The sequence below is a fragment of the Pseudophryne corroboree genome, chromosome 2, assembly GCF_028390025.1.
Source record: "Pseudophryne corroboree isolate aPseCor3 chromosome 2, aPseCor3.hap2, whole genome shotgun sequence".
Classification (NCBI taxonomy): domain Eukaryota; kingdom Metazoa; phylum Chordata; class Amphibia; order Anura; family Myobatrachidae; genus Pseudophryne; species Pseudophryne corroboree.
Window position 1 is genome coordinate 429,098,514 of NC_086445.1, and position 17,622 is coordinate 429,116,135.

The window sequence follows — 17,622 nt, forward strand, 5'->3', positions numbered from 1 at the left end:
AGTTGCTGGTGAATGTCTCCACGGAGGAATTCATTATAATTCGTTTTGATGAACATCATCTTCTCCACATTTTCTGGAAGTTACCTCGTACGCCAATTGCTGACAAGGTGAGCCCCTGCACTAAACCCTCTTTCGGAGTACACACTGGAGGGGGGGACAACTTAGGTAAAATAAAGCCAGTTTCTACAAGGGCCTCCAAATTGCCTCTTTTTCCTGCCAGTGTATATACGGACTGTATGACGTGCCAACTTGGATGCGGTCACTCATATAATCCTCCACCATTCTTTCAATGGTGACAGAATCATATGCAGTGACAGTCGACGACATGTCAGTAATCGCTGGCAGGTCCTTCAGTCCGACCAGATGTCAGCACTCGCTCCAAACTGCCCTGCATCACCGCCAGCGGGTGGGCTCGGAATTCTTAGCCTTTTCCTCGCAGCCCCAGTTGCGGGAGAATGTGAAGGAGGAGCTGTTGACGGGTCACGTACCACTTGACTTGACAATTTTCTCACCAGCAGGTCTTTGAACCTCTGCAGACTTGTGTCTGCCGGAAAGAGAGATACAACATAGGTTTTAAATCTAGGATCGAGCACGGTGGCCAAAATGTAGTGCTATGATTTCAACAGATTGACCACCCGTGAATCCTGGTTAAGCGAATTAAGGGCTCCATCCACAAGTCCCACATGCCTAGCGAAATCGCTCTGTTTTAGCTCCTCCTTCAATCTCTCCAGCTTCTTCTGCAAAAGCCTGATGAGGGGAATGACCTGATTCAGGCTGGCAGTGTCTGAACTGACTTCCCGTGTGGCAAGTTCAAAGGGTTGCAGAACCTTGCACAACGTTGAAATCATACTCCACTGCGCTTGAGTCAGGTGCATTCCCCCTCCTTTGCCTATATCGTAGGTAGCTGTATAGGCTTGAATGGCCTTTTGCTGCTCCTCCATCCTCTGAAGCATATAGAGAGTTGAATTCCACCTCGTTACCACCTCTTGCTTCAGATGATGGCGGGGCAGGTTCAGGAGTGTTTGCTGGTGCTCCAGTCTTCGGCATGCGGTGGCTGAATGCCAAAAGTGGCCCGCAATTCTTCGGGCCACCGACAGCATCTCTTGCACGACCCTGTCGTTTTTTAAATAATTCTGCACCACCAAATTCAATGTATGTGCAAAATATGGGACGTGCTGGAATTTGCCCACATGTAATGCACGCACAATATTGGTGGCATTGTCCGATGTCACAAATCCCCAGGAGAGTCCAATTGGGTTAAGCCATTCTGCGATGATGTTTCTCAGTTTCCGTAAGAGGTTGTCAGCTGTGTGCCTCTTATGGAAAGCGGTGATACAAAGCGTAGCCTGCCTAGGAACGAGTTGGCCTTTGCGATATGCTGCTACTGGTGCCGCCGCTGCTGTTCTTGCTGCGGGAGGCAATACATCTACCCAGTGGGCTGTCACATTCATATAGTCCTGAGTCTGCCCTGCTCCATTTGTCCACATGTCCGTGGCTAAGTGGACATTGGGTACAACTGCATTTTTTAGGACACTGGTGAGTCTTTTTCTGACGTCTGTGTACATTCTTGGTATCGCCTGCCTAGAGAAATGGAACCTAGATGGTATTTTGTACCGGGGACACAGTACCTCAATCAATTCTCTAGTTCCCTGTGAATTAACAGTGGATACCGGAAACACGTTTAACATCACCCAGGCTGCCAAGGCCTGAGTTATCCGCTTTGCAGCAGGATGACTGCTGTGATATTTCATCTTCCTCGCAAAGGACTGTTGGACAGTCAATTGCTTACTGGAAGTAGTACAAGTGGTCTTCCGATTTCCCCTCTGGGATGACGATTGACTCCCAGCAGCAACAACAGCAGTGCCAGCAGCAGTAGGTTTTACACTCAAGGATGCATCGGAGGAATCCCAGACAGGAGAGGACTCATCAGACTTGCCAGTAACATGGCCTGCAGGACTATTGGCTTTCCTGTCTAAGGAGGAAATTGACACTGAGGAAGTTGGTGGTGTGGTTTGCAGGAGCTTGGTTACAAGAGGAAGGGATTTAGTTGTCAGTGGACTGCTTCTGCTGTCACCCAAAGCTTTTGAACTTGTCAATGACTTCTGATGAATGCGCTCCAGGTGACGTATAAGGGAGGATGTTCCTAGGTGGTTAACGTCCTTACCCCTACTTATTACAGCTTGACAAAGGCAACACACGGCTTGACAAATGTTGTCCACATTTCTGTTAAAATAATTCCACACCGACGAGGTGATTTTTTTTGTAATTTGACCAGGCATTGACGGCCATATTCATCCCACGGACAACGCGTGTCTCCCCAGGTCCCTGACTTAAACAAACCACCTCACCATCAGAATCCTCTTTGTCAATATCTTCCTCAGCGCTAGCAACACCCATATCCTCATCCTGGTGTACTTCAACAGTGACATCTTCAATTTGACTATCAGGAACTGGACTGTGGGTGCTCCTTCCAGATCTTGCAGGAGGCGTGCAAATGGTGGAAGGCGCCACCTCTTCCCGTCCAGTGTTGGGAAGGTCAGGCATCGCAACCGACACAAATGGACTCTCCTTGGGGATATGTGATTTAGAAGAACGCACAGTTCTTTGCTGTGCTTTTGCCAGCTTAAGTCTTTTCATTTTTCTAGCGAGAGGATGAGTGCTTCCATCCTCATGTGAATCTGAACCACTGGCCATGAACATAGGCCAGGGCCTCAGCCATTCCTTGCCACTCCTTGTCGTAAATGGCACATTGGCAAGTTTACGCTTCTCATCAGACGCTTTTAATTTTGATTTTTGGGTCATTTTACGGAACTTTTGTTTTTTGTATTTTACATGCTCTCTACTATGACATTGGGCATCGGCCTTGGCAGACGACGTTGATGGCATTTCATCGTCTCGGCCATGACTAGTGGCAGCAGCTTCAGCACGAGGTGGAAGTGGATCTTGATCATTCCCTATTTTACCCTCCACATTTTTGTTCTCCATTTTTTAATGTGTGGAATTATGTGCCAGTAATATATCAATAGCAATGGCCTACTACTATATATACTGCGCACAACTGAAATGCACCACAGGTATGGGTGGATAGTATACTTGACGACACAGAGGTAGGTAGAGCAGTGGCCTACTGTACCGTACTGCTATATATTATATACTGGTGGTCAGCAAAATTCTGCACTGTCCTCCTACTATATATACTGCGCACAACTAAAATGCACCACAGGTATGGGTGGATAGTATACTTGACGACACAGATGTAGGTAGAGCAGTGGCCTACTGTACCGTACTGCTATATATTATACACTGGTGGTCAGCAAAATTCTGCACTGTCCTCCTACTATATATACTGCACACAACTAAAATGCACCACAGGTATGGATGGATAGTATACTTGACGACACAGAGGTAGGTAGAGCAGTGGACTACTGTACCATACTGCTATATAATACTGGTGGTCACTGGTCAGCAAAATTCTGCACTGTCCTCCTACTATATACTACAATGCAGCACAGATATGGAGCGTTTTTCAGGCGGAGAACGTAGATATTTTCAGCACACTGAGCACAGATATTTGCAGCACACTGAACACATCCTCTCCCTATCATCTCCAATGCACAATTGAAAATGGCGCCGACACGTGGCTCCTTATATAGAATACGAATCTCGCGAGAATCCGACAGCAGGATGGTGACGTTCGTGCGCGCTCGGGTTAACCGAGCAAGGCGGGAGGATCCGAGTCTACCTCGGAACCGTGTAAAATGGGTGAAGTTCGGGGGGGTTCGGAATCCGAGGAACCGAACCCGCTCATCACTAATCATGATACACTGTAAAATAGGGGTGGGCAACATGCAGCCCGCAGGCTGGATGCGGCCCGCGGACTTATCCTGCCTGGCCCACTGTGCCCCATCAGAGTGCAATGACAAGCAGCCCGACAGGCTGAGCCGCTTGTCATTGCGCTACACTGCTCCCAGATGCGGCGCCGCTGAGGAAATCCCGGTCACATCACAGGGTCAGCTGACCGGGATTTCCTCTGTTGTCATGCGCTGGGTGGCACAGGGGTGGGCAGTGAGTAGGAGCGGCGGCCAGTGAGCAGGAGCAGCGGACAGCGAGCGGGAGCAGGAGCGGGCAGAGACCACAGCAGCAGTGTGGATCATCGGGCAGTGGGGATCATCTGCCACTGTGAAAAACAGGTGAACCCCCTGTCCAGCCAGCCCATGAAACGGATCAGTGCTTCAGCTTCCATATAGATTTAAGGGGAGGGGAGGGAGGGGAGTTAAAAACTGCCATATGGGTTTAGGGGAAGGGGGGGTAGGGACTGCTATATAGGTTTAGGGGAGGGGGAAAAGGGGGGTAGTGACTGCTATATAGATTATGGGGAGTGTGGAGGGTGGGAGGGACTGCTATATAGGTTCAGGAGAGAGGGGAGGATAGACTGCTATATGGGTCCAGGGGAGAGGGGGGGAGAGGGGTAAAGGCTGCTATATGGGTCCGGAGGAGGGAGCTAGTAATTGTGCCCAGTGAGAGACATGAGCTGTGAATAACAGCATTACACAGGGTGCTGTTTGTTTTCAGCACTGTGTTTTTTGAATTTATTTTTTTATTACTGGATTACTGTGTTTTTTAGACATTTGTATTTTGCCTGTAAAAAAGTATGTATGCTACGTAATGTATATTGTGGTTTGTGTTTTTATACTTATATATACTATGTTTTTATAGTTATATACATAACTATGGGCCTAATTCAGACCTGATCACTAGCAGGCGATTTTTGCACTGCTCCGATCAGGTAGTCGCCGCCTACAGTGGGAGGGGGAAATCGCTGTGCAGGGGTGCGATCGCATGTGCAAGAGAGCTACACAAACAGAAGTTTGTGCAGTTTCTGCACAGCCCAGGACTTACTCTTCCACTGCGATGATCGGGGCCGGAGCTGATGTCAGAAACCCTCCCTCCAAATGCCTGGTGCCTCCTGCGTTTTTCCGGACACTCCTCTAAAATGGTCAATTGCCACCCACAAACGTCCTCTTCCTGTCAATCGCCTTGCGATCGCCTGTGCGATCACTTTATTTGCACCATCCCGGCGCTGCGGACTGATGTTCCTGCACATTGCAGTGTATGCACAGTTCAAACCCGATCGCCTGCTGTGCGAAAATGCACAGCAGTGATCGTGTTTGACTTGGGCCCTATAACGGATCTTATTATGAGTTGGCTGCATTTGCATTTTGCTGCAACTGCTGACTAAGGGGCTGATGCAGACTTGATCACTGTGCTGCTAATTTTGCTGTCCTGTGTTCGGGTAGTCGCCGCCCCCATGGGGACTGTAAATTCACCTGTGCAAGTGTGCGATCGTATGTGTACGCAGAGCTGCGCGTACGTATGTGTACGCTGTCTCTGCGCAGCCCAGGACTTACTCCTACAAATATTTGTCATTCATATTAGTCCCTGCCCTTTTGGTGCTTACAGTATGAATTCCGCAACACCTCCCAATATATTTTTGTGGTGTGGGAGGAAAGCCATACAAACATCGGAGAACATAAAAATAATACAGCATTTTTGTGATAGATATTGCATATACAAGATATTTTGTATATGGCCCTCGAATATTCGCTGGAAGTGTTAAGCGGCCCCCCAGCTGAAATAATTGCCCACCCCTACTGTAAAACATTACATTTGTTGACATTATTAAAAGACTTAAAAATGTCGGCAGAGCTAAAGTAAAATGAGTGTAAGCAAGTTTATAATATTGACTCTGATTCTGAGTTGGACGCAGAAAACCAGCAAGTGCCGACAACTGCAGCAGCAGCAAATGTACTACCTTATGCTAATCAGGGCCGGTTAAAGGGCGCAGAGCGCCCCGGGCAGAGAAGGGGCGTGGCCTAATACAGGGGGCGTGGTGAGTCACGCCCCCTGTACATTGAAAGCGCCGCTTGAATGCTGAGCGGTGCGCGATGACGTCATCGCGCAACGCACAGCAAAAGGTCCTCTCCACGAAGAGAAACTAGACGCTATGCGTCTAGTTCCCTTCGTGGAGAGGACCTTTGCTGTGCGGTGCGCGATGACGTCATCGCGCACCGCTCAGCAGTTACTCTCCACGAAGGGAAACTAGACGCATAGCGTCTAGTTCCCTTCACAGGAGACGACGGGGACGACAGCGGGCAGCGGACGGGGGACACAGCGGGCAGCAGTGGCGGATCTTGCCACGGTGCGGCGCCCTCCGGATGGCGCTAGCGCCCTCTGGAAGGCGGCGCCCCGGGCAAAAGTCCTGCTTGCCCGTGGCAAGAACCGCCACTGATGCTAATGCAAGTATCTGTCCACCTATTTTTGTGCACCATCTGCTGTTTTACCATCCACAGTAATTATCATTAGTACAGTCCTCTTACATTTTTGCTCCGTGAGTTACAAGTCGCGTTACACATAACACGTGAGTGCCGTGTGACTAGGTAATGCCAAGCACCTTTTTTGGCATTTATGTAATAGAACGCACTGATTTTTAATAGATGAAAATCAATCAAAATCAATATTGAGTTTCAGCAGCTATTAACCAGATGCACAGTTACAGAAGTTGCTCTTTTTTTTTTGCTTAACTCCCACCTCAGAGTCAGACCCTACTGTATCTGTATATAACACTGATCTTTAATAGTGTCAGTGGCGGCTGGTCGTGCCGGCGCTTGGCCATTGCTAGGGAACGGGGGAAAAGTGGGTCACTTCCACCGCTGACTCCCTGTCCGCGGCCAGTTGCCTAGCAACCGGAGACACCGGGCGGCCTCCCTGCACTGCAGTCCCGGCTGTTACTAAGCAGCCGAGACACCGCGCTCAGCGCGCCTCATAGCAGCTGGGCAATTAGGGTCTGGGGGCTGGTCGTGCTGGCTCTCCTGTGATTTGCCATCAGGGCCTTTTTATGGGAGCAAGCACATTGCAGCCTCGCCGGTGATAGCTTCCTGTGGAGCTTGTATCCTGCCTCTGGAGTGTTCCTGTTTTCAGCCAGTTCATTCCTGAATCCTGTAACCTGGTTTCCGGAGCCTGTTCCAGCCTTCCAGTCTAGTGACCCTGAATCTTCAGCCTTGTGGTCCTGTTGCTTCTTTGTGCAACTTCTCCGGTGTTGTGAGTAGCGGCTCTACCGCACCGTAAGGCTGAAGCCATATAATTCTAATCTTCTTGCCATTGTGTTTTCTGTGGAGGTTCCGCCATGGTTGTCCTTGCCATACTATGACGGCATCGTATTTGGCATTTGGGCAGCATTACCTTGGTTACGGTTTTGTCTTGGCGGCCACGCCACACATAAATTAGTTTATTATTTTCTGTAGTTTACCCTTTTCGCCTTTTTGTCTGTCTTAGTTTTCCCCTTGTTATCTCTCTGTCTCTGTTAATGCCTTGTCACCTACTAAGACCGGGGGCATCAAAGTTCGGGCAGACCTAATCCGCCCGTTCAAACACGGCTGCTGTGGGCCCAAGAAATCATAGTCTCGCAGGCGTTAATCGACCACTAGGGAAGGACAACGGAGTCAGGGTTTTCCATTAGGGATTGCTGAAAATCTTAGTTTGAACTGCAGCATCACGTTTCTGTATTTGGAGCTCATCTATTGCCACCCTGTCTCTCGGGCTCTGAGTACATAGATCATAACATTATCACCGGCCACAAAACAAATCAGGGTGGCCTTGAAATTCTGTCCTCATGAATCCTTCGATGCAAGGTCAGAATCCCATCCAAGTATCAGCTAGTCAGATCCAGAATCTAACTCAGATGGTGCAGGATCTTACCCTTCGGGTGAGGTATCAGGAGGATCTTTTGCAAACTTCCCTGAGTGTAGCCCCAGAACCCAAGATGAATCTTCCCGACCGCTTTTTGGGTAACCAAAAAGATTTTTTTTATTTTCGGGAGAGCTGTAAACTTTACTTTCGCTTAAGGCCCCGGTCCTCAGGTTCAGAATCCCAGCGGGTGGGCATAGTTATGTCTTTACTTCAGGGGGACCCACAAACTTGGGCCTTTGGGCTAAAACCTGATGACGCAGCATTACTCACGGTGGATGCCTTTTTTAAATTGTTAGGCCTGTTGTATGATGATCCGGCTAGGGAAGCATCTGCACAGAGCCATTTACGTGCATTAAAACAGGGTAAAAATTCCGCTGAGGCATATTGTACTGAGTTTCACCATTGGTCGAACGACTGTGGCTGGAATGATCCTGCTCTGTGCAGTCAGTTTCGCATCGGCTTGTCAGAAGTGATCAAGGATAGTCTCATTCAGTACCCAACCCCCAGAGACTTTGGATAAGCTCATGGATCTTGCTCCGAGAGCGGAAGACTGAAAGAGGGGCTAGTTTTAGTCCTAGTTCATGTGTGTATGCTCCCCCTGTGGACGCTGAAGAACCCATGCAAGTGGGTCTGTCACGACTGTGCTCTGGAGAGAGAACCAGAAGGTTGAATTTAGGGCTCTGCTTATACTGTAGCGGCAAGGGACATGTTGCGTGCAGCTGTCCAAATAAGCAGGGAAATGCCCTGACCAAGTGAAAGTTGAGGGGGTTCACTTTGGTTTTTAATTAGTCTCCTCACATGATTCCTTGTTAGTTCCTGACGAAATATCTTCAGGAAGTCAGAGTTCTTTTGTTTCAGCATTTATTGATAGCGGAGCTGCTGGGAACTTTATGGATCTTAATTGGGCTCAAACTCTAGGAATTCCGCAGCTCCAGCTTTGTAGACCTATTACCATGCGCGGTTTAGATGGTGGCCCTCTCTCAAACGGGGTAATTACTCATCAGACTCCACCATTGCAGTTGACTGTGGGTACATTGCATTCTGAAGAAATTGAATTCTTCCACACCCATTGTCCGGCTGTGCCTTTAGTCTTGGGTCACCCCTGGCTTGCCATCCATAATCCAACCATTGATTGGCAGTCTGGGGTTCCAACTGCACTAAGAGGTGTATTACTCATCCTGTACGGGTCGCTGTCGTCATTTCAGAACCTATTCCAGCAGTTTATCAGGACTATACAGATGTCTTTTCCAAGGGAAATGTGGATGTCCTTCCACCCCATCATTCTTATGACTGCGCCATTGACCTCATTCCTGGTGCTACTTTGCCTAAAGGGAGACTTTATGCACTGTCTGGCCCTGAAACTAAGGCCATGGACTACTATTTTCAGGAGAGCCTAAAGAAGAAATTTATTAGGCCCTCTAAATCCCGTTTGAGTGCGGGGTTCTTTTTTGTTGAAAAAAAAAAACGGATCTCTTAGGCCGTGCATTGACTATCGGGCCCTGAATAAGATTTCTGTCAAGAACACTTACCCCTTACTTCTCATTTCTGTGTTGTTTCTATCAACTCCGCACCACGGTCATTTTTTCTAAAATTGACCTTAGAGTAGCATATAACCTCATCCGACTAAGATCTGGGGATGAGTGGAAGACGGCTTTTAGTACACAGTCCGGACATTATGAATATCTGGTGATGCCGTTTGGTCTGTCCAACACTCCTGTGATGTTTCAGGATCTTATAAACGATGTTCTCCACGACTTCCTGGGGAAATTCGTGGTAGTTTATTTGGATAACATCCTAATTTATTTTGAGTCTCCGGAACAGCATTGTTTCCATGTGTGGCAAGTGCTTCAAAAATTGCGGGAGATTCACTTGTATGCCAAGTTGGAGAAATGTGATTTTCACATTACAGAGGTGTCCTTTTAAGGATATATTATTTCTCCGGAAGGGTTTTTTATGGAACCTAAAAACTCCAGGTAGTCTTGAATTGGGCTCAACCCACCAACTTGAAGGCTATTCAGAGGTTTTTGGGTTTTGCTAATTATTATAGACGGTTTCATGCTTTCTCCGAGTTAGTTGCCCCTATTGTAGCTTTGACTAAAAAGGGGCTGAGCCTTCTAAGTGGTCGCCTCAGGCCATACGTACCTTCCAGGCTTTAAAACAGGCCTCTGTCTCTGCTCCTGTCTTTAGACACCTCACGCCAAGTCGTTGATGCTTCATCCGCGTGCTTTCATGCCCAAAAAATTATCTTCTGCAGAAACCAACTATGATGTTGGTAACAGAGAATTGTTGGCAGTCAAGTGGGCTTTTGAGGAATGGAGGCACTGTCTTCATGGAGCAAAGCATACCGGCACTGTGTTTATGGCCCACAAGAATTTACAGTACATTGATGACCTAGGTAGGCTTGAGAAATGGTCAAGAACGTGGCAACTACAGTTTAATGCTAAAAAATGCAAAATCATGCACTTGGGTCTCAAAAACCCAAAGGCTAAGTATAGTATCAAGGGTACTATAATGGAAACTACTGAGGAGGAAAGAGATTTAGGAGTCACTATTTCAAGTGACTTGAAGGCAGGAAAGCAATGCAACAAAGCAATGAGAAAGGCAAGTCAGATGCTTGGTTGCATTGGGAGAGGAATCAGTAGCAGGAAAAAAGAAGTGATAATGCCACTGTATAGGTCATTGGTAAGGCCCCATCTGGAATACTGTGTCCAGTTCTGGAGACCCTATCTCCAGAAGGATATAAATACATTAGAGAGTGTACAAAGAAGGGCAACTAAAATGGTGCATGGCCTACATCACAAAACTTACCCGGAAAGGCTAAAAGATCTTAACATGTATAGTTTGGAGTAGAGAAGGGAAAGGGGAGACATGATAGAAACTTTCAAATATATAAAGGGTCTTAACAAAGTTCAGGAGGGAAACATTCTTCAAAGGAAAAGAAGTATTAGAACTCGAGGGCATACATTGAGACTGGAGGGGGGGAGGTTCAGGGGAAATTTAAGGAAAAATTACTTCACAGAAAGGGTAGTGGATAAGTGGAATAGCCTCCCATCAGAGGTGGTAGAGGTTAAGACTGTAGGGCAATTTAAACATGCTTGGGACAGGCATATGAATATCCTTACAAAGAATCAAGGTTAAAAAAGGGTTGAGATTGCCTAAAGGATAAAATAAAAAAGGGGCAGACTAGATGGGCCAAGTGGTTCTTATCTGCCGTCAAATTCTATGTTTCTATGTTTCTATGAGTCAGGTAAGCGGCTTAATTTCCAGCAGGCTTGCTGGACATTGTTCTTTACTCAGTTCAATTTCATTATCACCTACAGGCCCGGTTCTAAGAACACCAAGGCAGATGCCCTGTCACACTGTTTCCTTCCTGTTCACAATAACCATTCTCCTGCCACTCCACAGGATTTACAGACACAATTTGTTCAGGTTCAGCAGCAGGCTCCCAGTAACACTACCATTGGCCATCTCTTCATTCCAGAGTTCTGGCGAGGCAGTGTACTTGCTGAGTTTCATGATAAAAAAGTTGCTGGCCATCCTGGTGTTACTAAAACATTGGAGTTGCTCTCTCGTTCGGTGTGGTGGCCTAATCTTTCCAAGGATGTTAGGGAGTTTGTTCTCTTTTGTCAAGATTATGCTAGTGGGGCAGCTCATGTCTTTAGCCATTCCAGTCAGGCCATGGTCACACATTTCCATGGATTTCGTGGTGGATCTTCCACTCTCTTCTGGTTTTCAGGTGATCTGGGTGGTGGTGGATCGATTTAGCAAGATGGCCCATTTCATTGCTTAACCCCGATTACCGTCCGCTCAGGTTGGCAGTCTTATTCCTTCGCCATATTTTCAGGCTCCATGGATTACCCATTGATATTGTTTTGGACCAGGAACCGCAGTTTATTGCCCATTTCTGTAAGCTCTTTTGTGCCTCGTTAAACATGAGACTCGGTTTAACCTCGGGATACCATCCACAATCCAAGGAGCAGATGGAGCGTGTTAACCAATTGCTGAAGCAGTATCTGCATCTTTATACTGCCAAGTTTCAGAACGATTGGTCGGATTATCTTTCCCTGGCCAAGTTTGCTTACAACAACGCCTGCCATTCATCCACTAAGGTGTCTCCGTTCTTTTCGGTCCTTTGCTTTCATCCCATAGCCATTTCCTTTACTCCTAATTGTCCATCTTCTTCCTTGGCCTTAACTTCCCACCTCAGAGCTATTTGGAAGAAGGTACACCTTGCTCTTAAGAAAGCTGCCTTCCAGGAGAATTTTTTTCGGATAGGTTCTGACATCCATACACCTTTAAGGTGGGAGACAAGGTGTGGATGTCAACCCGTAACATCAAACTCCGACAACCTTCGGCTAAACTGGGACCTAGATTCATCAGGCCATTTTCTATTATCAAAAAGGTCAATCTGTTTGCTTTTCGGCTGCAATTGCCGAAATCACTTAAAATTTCCAACACCTTTCATTGTTCTCTGCTCAAGCCGTGTGTCCTTTCCAGGAAATTTCCTTAGAGAATTATTCAGGGTAGATCTCCTGCAGATGTTCAGGGCCAACAAGAATTCCTGGTGGAAAAAGTTTTGGATTCTAAATTTTCCTGTGGTCTGCTGTATTTTCTGGTCGTTGGAAGGGGTACGGCCCAGAGGAGAGATCTTGTGTCCGGTACAGGGATTTGCATGCCACGAAACTAAAGATGATGTTTTTCCAGGAATTTCCTCATAAACCTGGATTTAGGGGTTCCTTAACCACTCCTCAAGGGGTGTACTGTCAGCGGCGGCGGGTCGCGCCGGCGTCTGGCCACTGCTAGGCAATGGGCTGGCGCATCACTTCCACAACTGACTCCCTGTCCCCGGTTGGTTGCCTAGCAACCGGAGAGGCCGGATGGTCACCCTGCAGTCTGGGGGCTGGCCGTGCTGGCTCTCCTGTGATTTGCCAGCAGGGCCTTTTTATGGGAGCCAGCACATTGCAGCCTCAGAGCTTGTATCCTGCCTCTGGAGTGTTCCTGTTTTCGGCCAGTTCATTCCTGCATCCTGTATCCCGGTTTCCGGAGCCTGGTCCTGGGAATCTGTTCCAACCTTCCAGTCTAATGACCCTGAATCTTCAGCCTTGTGGTCCTGTTGCTTCTTTGTGCAACTTCTCCGGTGTCGGGAGTAGCGGCTCTGCCGCACCATACGGCTGAAGCCGTATAATTCTGATCTTCTTGCCATTGTGTTTTCTGCAGAGGTTCCGCCACTGTTGTCCTTGTTGAACTACAACGGATTCGTATTTGGAATTTGGGCAGCATTACCTTGGTTACGGTTTTGCCATGGCGGCCACGCTGCACATAAATTAGTTTATTATTTTCTGTAGTTTCCCATTTCACCATTTTGTCTGTCTTAGTTAGTTTTCCCCTTGTTCTCTCTCTGTCTTTGTTAACGCCTTCTCACCTACTAAGACCGGGGGGCATCGGAGTTCGGGCAGACCTAATCCGCCCGTTCAAAAGCTGCTACCGTGGGCCCAAGAAACCATAGTCTGGCAGGCGTTAATCGACCACTAGGGAAGTACAACAGAGTCAGGGTTTTCTGTTAGGGGTTGCTGCAAATCTTAGTTTGAACTGCAGCATCACGTTTCTGTATTTGGAACCCATCTATTGCCACCCTGTCTCTCGGGCTCCGAGTACATATATCATAACAAATAGATGAAAATCAATCTAAATCAATACTGAGTTTCAGCAGCTATAACACACATGCACAATAAGATGATTTTATTTATTTTAAATGTTGTTACATGTGTGTTTTAGCCCCAGAAATACAACATACTGCAGATCTAGGTTGATTTTTCTCGATTCCAGAACAAATAAAATTGATCTAAATTGACCATTAGTAAATTTACCCCCAACAGTTAATATATTAAGGGCCGAAACTAGGATTTCTATCACTTGAGGCAGTCATTTGGCACCACCCATTCTTCCCGCCCCATTTGGCATCTACACCTTCAGTACATTTAAACCCCACAGGAACATAGGACCTCATATAATATAAACCTAAAAAGATCAACAACAAAAAAGATGATGGTGACCCCCCACATCTGGTCAGCACACCATGAGCTCAGGCTGCCGGTTGCCTGCCCACGCTCCACTGCTATTATCATTTATCTGGTGGCTCTCCATCACCCGGGCTAGCAGTGGGGCCTCTGTCCTGACAGGCAGATGGGTGGCAGAAGAATTGGGGCAGAAGCACTGGCTAGTTATACCCATGTGTTTGTATATGCTGCTGTCACCATTGGTGTGGCTGTAAGGAGAGTCTGGTGCGACAGTCTGCTCCAGACATGGAGGGGTGGGGATAACAGGGGAAAAATGGGTGGGGAGCGTAGAAGAAAGAATAACAGGGGGCAGGGGGGTGGGAGGGGAAAGGATAACGGGCATATGGGTGAGGGAGGCGATAAATGTGGGCACAGGGCCTTAGGCGATATAGGGATCAGTACATGTTAGTGTCAGACACAGCAAGTCTTCTAATCAGCAGTCAGCCAGGAGCAGAAGGCAGAGATCAGAGGGAAGGAATGTGGGGACAACACATCCAGTGCAGAGCTGAAGTCAGTTGAAGAGCACGGACCTGCATCCTGGTCAAGAGCACAGACCTGTAGCCAGGTGGACCACACAGGCTGGAAGCCAGGTGGAACACACAGGCCAGAAGCCCAGTGGAAAGCACTGGCTGCCAATGTGTAATGTCCTGAAGTGAGAGGGGGACAGCCTTTGCTTTTTCAAAATCTGGGATGAGGCAGCACCCCCTCAATTCCAGCGCCTGAGTGACGTGCCATCCTAGCCCCCCCCACCCCCCAGTTTTGGACGTGTGTGTGTGTGTGTATGTGTGTATACAGTATATATATATATATATATATATATATATATACATATTTAGTTAAAGTTACTTACACATGTCAGCATGTTGTATATTCAATAACATCTGTAACTCAATCACTGAAATCTTCTTGGGTCTAATAAATGTGTATATAGAGTACAGTATCTTCCTCATGTATGTACAGTATGTTTATGTGCATGTATAGTATATCAGATTTTATTCCAATACCCATGCCATCAGTATTAGATCAGCATTAATATAAAGTGTAGATATGTCCTAATATCACAATCTAGTAAAGACTATCAGAAATAAATATAGCATTAAATAATGCATTCTCTCTCATATCACTGCTGCTGTCCCTATACTTATAGCAAACCACTACCAGAAAGGAGCTCCATTATTATATAGAGATATAAATCCACAGTGTTCTATTTCATCTGTATGTACATTCATAGTCCGATATGTATCTCACAAACTACTAGTCTATTGTCCAATATGTATACAGTATCTCAATGTAAAGTCGCTAGATCCATATGAATCTTACAAACTCCATAAAGCCATACTGTATATATCTCACAAACTTCATAGTCCTATACATATGCTACATTATAATCTTCATTAATCTGCTACTATGAAAATCACTGCTAAAATTCCTTCTTCCATATACAATTAATCTACAATTCCCATGTTCTCATTTTTTATTCTGTTTCAATCCCCCATTTTTATTGTGTGTGTATATATCCACATTCACGCATGAACCATTTAACAACTTAAATGAATTTACTGTACCTATTTTTCTTGTTTATTTTTTTCTGCAGCTCAACCACATAGTCCACAGTTTCAGATGAATTCGGTAACAAGCGCACTTATCTCAGGAGTAGTTATTCTTGGTGTCACCAGCTTCTGCTTCTTCATAATCTCCCTTGCCCTACTGAACAGAAAGAAGAAAAACAGTTTGGTTTTATGCGGTATACATAACCCAGCTTTCAACTGAAGAAACATTTTGCACTCATATTTAATTATCATTTTAACCTCATCATGTACAGTAAAATTACACTGTGTGGATTTTTTCCCTAACATGTTATCCTAAAGATTTTTTGAATTTATATTTTGATAAGCGCACTGTGATACATTGATGAATACAATTATTGAAATCTAAACGTAGCTCTTTTTAGATGTGAATTACCATGTTCAAGATATTCTTCCTAAGCGTTTCATCTATTTACAAGCAATAACCCAGTAATTCTAACCAATATATTAGACAACGCTCCAATTAAGAGTAACATGATACTTTGTTATACTAGACATGCCTTGATATGTACAGTAGTTCTAAACTTTTAATGATCAGATATCTGTATAATTTTAATTTGCAGTTTTCATTTGATCATTTGGTCACTTACATTAATCGGTTTCAGGAAATGAGCTTTTTAAAGTACAAAAATTAACATTAACAATGATGATTTTGAAAACACAGCCATTCCAATCAGGACGGTTGTGGTACTTTACCTGTACATAAAGGACTTGTGTGGCCTCTTACAGAGGTCAGTAGCAATGCTAAACAAGATGTCTTTGAGCCATTATTACATAGTGCTCAATCCAGTCCTATTTTAAGTGAATATATCTTCTATTTAAATAAATGTGTATCAAGTGTAGTCACCTCTGTATTATTGCAATAATCACATCAATAAAAATATATATTTATAAGTGTATGCGTGCGTGCATGTGTGTGTGTGTATATGTGTGCATGTGTGAAGAACATTAATAAAATAGGTAATACAATAGCAAAGACATGGTAGGAAATAATTACTATAAAAAATACACTAACAATTGTTAATCCTATGCATGCAGTTTAATCAAAACAGAGAACAAAAAATAGAGATGCATGTGTTTATTGTACTGTTTCTGTTTAAATAAGCTGTGAAGGTTTTACTTACTGCTATATATGAATGTGTCTAAGCTTTTAGCTGTACTGTATCTTAGAGAAATTATAGAATGCAGAGATCTTACTTAAATATTTTAAGCACATCACCAAATATCAATCTCTGTTTTTCCTCTCAATATTAAATACATGTTGTATGTAATATTGTTTTTAAAACCTTGTTTTTGTTTTTTCCATTTTCATTTCTTAGTAATATTTTTTTAGAGACTTTAAAGTAAATCTTCACCTATTTAATTTTGGTTGTGTAATGTATTTCTTGATTTATATAATATGTTCTGATTTCTTAACTCCTTTCTATGCTAAATTAACAGCATCCTTTCACAGCTTTAGTGTACATTATATTTTTAGTTAGACACAAAAAAGTAGTATGGAAGATAAGAAGCACTTTACCTTCAGTTGGCTTTCATATGAGTCTGCTCTTTAATCATCTGCCCTTCCTCATAGTGTATTTTGTTGTAGGTTCTGGCAGAACTCCATAATTGCTTATTTACAGGACCAAGGCAAGCAATGTGCCCAAAAAGGATTTATTTTTGATAAGCATTGATAAAAGGTTGCATCAGTCAGCAATACCTCCAATACCATAAACCTTAATTGAAGTTTAGAAGGATACAATTATGGGTTAACCTCTTTGAGAGATTAAGTTTAACCTGCAGGTGAAGCTCAGTGAATGCGCCCTTATCCACCACCTTTTCCATCATCCTGGGTTTTGTTAATATGTACTAAGGTTTTGCTTAATCAAGAACAATAAAATATCTCTTCCTAAACTTATTGTTTTTTGTAAAGATGAGTGAAAATGTAAAAACTGTTCCATGCCTCATTCTGCCCTTGGGCACAAAATGTTACATGTGCTGCTGACAGAATTCGACCACAAGGTTTTAAAATCTTACTCCAAGTGTATCACAAAGCCAAAATAATAGATCACCACCATCTGTATAATGTTTACCAAATTCCAAATTTGTCCAAAACATTTCTCACAATTTCATTATGAAATGTGGCCTTAGTTTTCCTAATCCTGCTTAGCCACACCACACAGCAGAATGAATTCACTGTCATAATGCTGTAGCTTCATCCAAAGACTATTAATTTAGCCACATGTGAATTCATA

The 17,622-nt window shown here is 44.9% G+C and overlaps 1 protein-coding gene across 1 annotated transcript in view; it reads left to right on the forward strand.

Annotated features, from left to right (window-relative positions):
- The window catches only part of ZPLD1 (zona pellucida like domain containing 1), a 296,759-nt gene extending 280,132 nt beyond the window's left edge, over positions 1-16,627 (forward strand). Inside the window, exon 11 of the mRNA XM_063957147.1 lies at positions 15,397-16,627. Coding sequence (XP_063813217.1) covers positions 15,397-15,572 — 176 coding nt within the window. The 3' untranslated portion in view covers positions 15,573-16,627. The remainder of the gene's footprint in view (positions 1-15,396) is intronic.
- Positions 16,628-17,622: the final 995 nt, after the last annotated feature.